General features: G+C 33.6%; 1 protein-coding gene across 20 annotated transcripts in view; it reads right to left on the reverse strand.

Annotated features, from left to right (window-relative positions):
- Positions 1–5,132, reverse strand: part of LOC114259213 (serine/arginine-rich splicing factor SR34A) — a 15,250-nt gene extending 10,118 nt beyond the window's left edge. For 2 of the 20 annotated variants that reach the window (XM_082884688.1, XM_082884681.1), the window contains exons 1-5: positions 4,752–5,022; positions 4,541–4,648; positions 3,820–4,056; positions 3,013–3,052; positions 2,407–2,531 (exon numbers count right to left, since the gene is read on the reverse strand). In XM_082884688.1, coding sequence (XP_082740814.1) covers positions 2,407–2,493 — 87 coding nt within the window. In that variant the 5' untranslated portion in view covers positions 2,494–2,531; positions 3,013–3,052; positions 3,820–4,056; positions 4,541–4,648; positions 4,752–5,022. Of the gene's footprint in view, positions 1–2,406; positions 2,532–2,665; positions 2,949–3,012; positions 3,053–3,819; positions 4,057–4,540; positions 4,649–4,751 lie in introns of all 20 variants that reach the window. The other 18 variants (XM_082884686.1, XM_082884680.1, XM_082884684.1 and 15 more) reach the window with 12 other exon arrangements.
- Positions 5,133–6,203: the final 1,071 nt, after the last annotated feature.

A 6,203-nucleotide genomic window follows, 5' to 3' on the forward strand; every position in this document is an offset into this window, starting at 1 on the left:
TGACGAGCATCTTATAAAGTACGGGTCAAGAGTTTGAATCCCATGAAGCATTTGACCACCTTGGGACCATCACTATGTCCTATGCCCAATAATTACCTGTTATGTGTGGGACAGGTGGACTACTTGTACCTAGAGAATAATCGGGGCATAGTCCCAAATACTCTCGTTACCCATGAAGCAATCTAATAAAACTCTTTATTATCTATTTCACCGAAAGCTTGCTATTAAACTCAATTGGGCAGTTTGGGGGGCATCGAGTTAAAATTTATCATCATCAACACGATGGTCATTAAGCAGACAGTCTACGTTTTCTCATCCATCATTATTAAATAAATAACCATGAATATTCTGATGCATTAGGTAAGAGGCCCAAGAAAGAGCAAAACCTTAAAGAAGAGAGGAATTCTAAAAATATATTTGATATTAAAGTGAGGCACTGGGGACCTCTTAAAACCGAGTTTCAGTTCAGGTCTAGTCATATTTTATGTCCCCAACAAGTTAGAAAGTCATTGATTTGGTTTATTTGATATTCTATGTCATAATTCTATTTGATGTTCTCTTTTTTTCCAATTCAAGATTTTCCAAACATGGACTATAGTACTGGTCATGGATTCCATATTATTATTACAGGCATCTTCAAGTATTGCCCACAATATGAGGTCCACAATATGGTTTCCATGTAGCTCTTCGACTTTCATGAAGATGAGTCTATATGGTATCAAAAGACTCCTACTAATAGTGTACAAAGGCTAAGGACCTTGCGGCATCTTTTTAATGGATATACTTTACATATCATAAACAAAGTAATTTTCAAAAGCTTCTACAGAGGCTAAGGCCCTTGTGGCATCTTGGGAATGTGTCATGCAAAGTCCTCAGAGATGGCTAATGCATTCCAGAAATTCTTTCCTAACTATTCAACTTTTGCCCCTCTCATTATTCACATCTAATTTTCTAATTCAGTCTATGTTACACGGACTCTTTGAAATTTCGGAGGTACCCGTGTCGACACGACACGACACGGGTACGGGTGCGGGATACGGCCGGGATACGGCTCATCACAAATGGATACGGCTATGTTTTGCCCTAAATACAGAAGCAACGAAATAGCCCTAAATACAGAAGAAAGGAAAGAGGAGAGAGCAAGAACCTAGTCGCCGACTTCTCTCTAGTCGCAGGCTTCGATCTCACCCCAATCGATCCTTCACTCTTGATCTCGTCTCCTGATCTTTCGTCTCTCGATCTCCTCTTCTCTCGATCTCTCCTGTTCTTTCGTCTCTCGATCTCCTCTTCTCTCGATCTCTCCTCTTCTCCCGATCTCCTCTTCTCTCTCTCTCTCGATTTGTCTTTCCCTCCCGTACTGTTCTCAATCTCTCTCTCGATCATATCTCTGTCTTCTATTCATATATCTACCTATTATTATAATAATAACTATAATAATATATAATAATAATAATAATAATAATAGTAGTAGTAGTAGTTAATAACTATAATAATAACTATTATTATTATATATTATATAATAATTATTATATAACATATAATATATTTATAATATAAGATATACTTATATATATTAATAAAAAATAAATAAATGCATGTACGTAAAATAAAATTAAAAAAATTAATTAGAACACATTGTTTAAAAAATATAATAAATTAATTAAATAATTAATGTATATTAAAATAAAAATATTTATAATATATATATATAATATACATCATCTCCATAGATTTTTATTTCTTATTTATATAATATAACTCATCTTCATATAATAAATATATATATTTTTTAAAAACTATTTAACGTATCCCCGTACCCATATCCAAATTTGGATACATATCTACGTATCCTTAATTTTTAATTTTGAAGTGTCTGATCCCTAGATATGCACCCGCACCCGATACCCGTACCCGAGTCCGTGTAACATAGAATTCAATACAATCATCCCCTCATTCCTTTAATTTTCCTAGAATCATTTTTCTTTGTTCTTTTTAATTTGGAGTTACTCAACTATCAAGATGAAGGAGTTGCACAATATGGCAGTTCCATCTTCGAGTAGCTCTGCCAGGGTTGAAGAAGCTACACAATGACAGACTGAAATCATTTTTACTAAACTGGCTATAGTCAAGTAGTAATGGCTATTGGTGGTAGTTAACTGAAGTGCCTAGGCAAACAGAAAATGACATAATTTCCTAACCACAACTTCACCAAGAAAAAAAATTATACAGAGGTGTTAATGCAGATAACATACAATACTTCAGGGGAAATATAATAGGCAATTAAGAGGTTCATTCAATATCACAAAGGCAAGATTAAACTGACCAATCATTCAACAAAAAAATGATGAAGCTTATGTAACAAAAATAGATACAATAAAAAATAAATAAAAAATAAAAACCTCAAACCTTGTAGAATAGATCTTCAACTTCCCACTCCCTTATATCTGCAGGCAGGTTACCGACGTAAATTGTTCGAGAAAAACGACCACTCATTTTCAATGCTGGAGAGACTACTCAATGAACACGTTCCACTGCACCAAGAGAGGAAACATTGTAACTGGTGCAAAATCTAACAATTAACTTTTTTTAAGTTTCTCAATATATTGTGATATTCATTCTAGATAGCTATGTACTCAATTTGATAATAACAGAAATAAAGCAAAACCATCACTATGAAGCAAACCAAGAGAGCAATCCTCGAGGTGAGCAGTGCTCCACAAGCTCCATTGCTCATATGCTCCAAGATGCTCCAGAGCTATTATTTATTTGAAATAAAATTTGGTCTCGTCATCCTCTCTAAAAGTTTTGCAGATGAATAGATCTTCTGAGAGTGAGCAACAATCTCCAATTATAAACAAATACCCACAACTCCACCCTGATTTCTCCCACTCCCCATCTACATCCCTATGTATGATTCCAAAGCTCATATTTGTCCAAGCGCTTGGCATCTATCATAAAGAAAGCATTCGTGTCATGAGATGATCTAAGATTGCCATATATTTATGCATTTACCTTACTCAGATTTCTTTCATTGCATGGAAGAAAATGACCCCTGGAAAATATGCAATACATCCCTCAGCATTCTAAACTTTTAGTGAATGGAAGAAAATTCATATAAAGTTTGTGATTAGGTAATCAAGCTGGCAATAATATCATATTTTCTCCTTTTTAGGTCCATATGCAAAAATATGAGCCTAATAACTCCTGACTGACAATCCACTTTCAACTCAACATGACATTGCACAGTAAAGAAGACAATCCACAAAAATTAATCAAACAGAGCATAACAAAAAAATACAAAGAATAAGACCCGAATGTCTTGTCTATCTGATTGCCAGGAGAACACTTGTAATCTTAGACAAGGTAACTCAATCGCTACAAGTCAAGCAATCTAGTATTATATTTCTGCACCAGCAAACATTGAGCAATAAGACAGGTCTTATTTGTCATTTTATGTACATTCCAACACACATTACAAAGAAATTGATTTCCCAAGTCAGATGCTGACCCAAAGGGAGACAATTTTAAAATTAAAATGTATGTCCTCCATTTCAAAAGACTGGGTCTAGTCAACTTTTTTTACCCTTGGTAAGGAAAGCAAAAAGGTGTCTAGACAAGGGCTAAAAGTATACCATAAAGAAAAAATAACATGAGCCCACGAAGGTAGAATAATGAAGCAGGCCAATCAGGAGGAGAGTTTTAAGCAAGACATACAGGAATTATAACTAGTAAAATACATTCAAAGACAGAAAAGCAAAGTAGTCTAAAACATTTCTTTAAATAGCTCACAGTCAATCATCCTCGGAATACATTTATTACCTTAACTAACGAACAAACGGTAGTCAGTCGTAATTATGAGGAAGAAGCCAAACCAAAATGTGGATCTTGAAGATCAGATGACGGGCCAACTCAGCAAGTAACAGCCAGCCTAAAAACAAACTTACATCTGTGACAAAGTCCTACAACTGAGAAATACTACAATAGCGCTACGATGGGTGATGAACTCCAATCAAGATGTGCACGAGTTTGTCCTTCCAGAATGTATATAACACATAGCTAGAAAAGACATTAACATTGGAGTCATTGCCTAAAATAGCAAAAAATATATATAAAAAACTGATATAACTCCTTAAAGCCCTAAAATTGACTCCAAGCATAAACATGGGGTGGGATGAATGCTAGCGAGATGTCGAAAACGCACACGAACCCAATTCAATAAGTTTCATTTATGATGTCCAAGCATCCCTCACTCTCTTCCCCACCCCCAACTCCACCTCCACCCAAAATGGCTCAATGGGCAGCTCAAATCCAACCACATCTTCGGGAGGGTTATCGCAGTTTTCATTTTTTTTTTTTTCTTCCCATAAATAAATGTTGAAAAAAATAAACACGAAGTAAATTTATCTAAGATTCCAACGAACTAAAACATGGGTCTTATTAAACTGGCAGAGATTAAGATACAACCCTCGAAATCAAAACCCTAACAGAGAGACAGAGAGAGAGAAGAGAGAGAAGAGAATCAAGAGCGAGAACAACACACCGGAGCTGTGAGTGCGAGACAGCGAGAGCCACAAGCTAATTGGACTTTTCTTGAACCTCGAAGGCACTGTGTCGTCGTCGAGCTAGGGTTCTTCCTATCTTCCACTCCCTGCTAAGATAAACCATGAAAACGATGATATACAAATGTGCAGATACAAGATTGAAGATTTGATGTTAAAGAATCCAATGAAAGAGATCGGCTAGGGTTTTACCTTCGAAGTAATTTAAAATCTAGATTTGAATGAAGCGTGAGCTTGATGGATCTTCAGGTCTGTCTCTCTCTCTCTCTCTCTCGCCGTTCGCTACTCTCCAGTGAAACCTAATTTACGGCTCGATTTTGCCCTTTTTGAATTCTCTTCTCGAGTGAAACCAAGAAGGGCTCGAGCCTATTTGAGTTTGCGGCCGACCGAACCCTTGTTGTTCATGAGCTCTCGCGTTTGCAAGCGTAACCCTATGGTGCAACTTTTGTCCACTTCAAAGCAAAACTTTTTTTTTTTTAACGGACTTCAAAGCAAAACTTGCCACCTTATTTTCCTGCGTTAAAATCTTAGGCTGTGTTTAGTGTAACTCTAGAATCCTAATTCTAGAGTTATGTTCAATATATTGTTTGGTTTAAATTTTTTAAAATGGGCAAATTATATATGCCCTTCGAGGTTTAATAAAATTACAGATACTTTTAAGGTTTGAGAAATTACAGATAGCCCTGAAAGTACTATTTGCATAACAAATTAGGGGACAAATTGTTATGAAAATATAAACTTCATAAGACAATTTGTTATGAAAATATATATCTTAGGGAGGTATCTGTAATTTCCGAAACCTCAAGGAAGTATCTGTAATTTAACTAAACCTCGAGGGAGGTATATGTAATTTGCCCTTTCAAAATTGATTTGAGGCCATATTTTAAACCTCATTTGAAAACTTGTTTGGCAACAAAGTGAGTTTTTGAATTTAAAAAAGAGCGATTTTGGTCTACCTGATCATCCTCCCAGATATCCCTCGGATGTTTGGCTAGTTGATCGAAACAGTGTTTTTTTTCTTTTTTTGTGTAAATGGTTGTTATTGAAAATATATATATATATATATATATTTTTTAAACTATATAAATTATTTTTTTAGACAAAAAGACAAATTATTTAGACATTTAAAGCAAAAATAAGTAAAAATAATAATTCTAACCAAATATACAATGAAAATTCATTTTAAATCACTAATTGATTATTTATTTTTAAAAAATAATAATAAATTTTTTTGTAATATTTTAAATTCAAATTGTAACAATCTAGATTTTTAATTATTCTGTAGAATTTATACTAATATTATTTAATCACATTTAAGAAAATATATAATTTATTATATATAATTATGTGTAATTTTGTAAAATAATATAATTATTAAGAATTTAGGAGTTAAAATATGAATAAATAATAATAAAAGTGAGTGTGGTAGTAAAATAATTAATTAATTTCCTGTTAATATATGATAAAATATAATTTAATTAATTTATATAATTATATTAAAATATTAGGTCAAAATATAATTATTTTAAATATCTATTAAAGATAATTATAAAATTTTTATAATTATTATCGAATGTGACACGTATGCTCCCTCCTAGGGAGGAGGCGTTCACTGGAAAGGAAAGGAAAAAGAAGGAAGGAAAA

The sequence above is a fragment of the Camellia sinensis genome, chromosome 8, assembly GCF_055761805.1.
Source record: "Camellia sinensis isolate YWXY chromosome 8, ASM5576180v1, whole genome shotgun sequence".
NCBI lineage: Eukaryota > Viridiplantae > Streptophyta > Magnoliopsida > Ericales > Theaceae > Camellia > Camellia sinensis.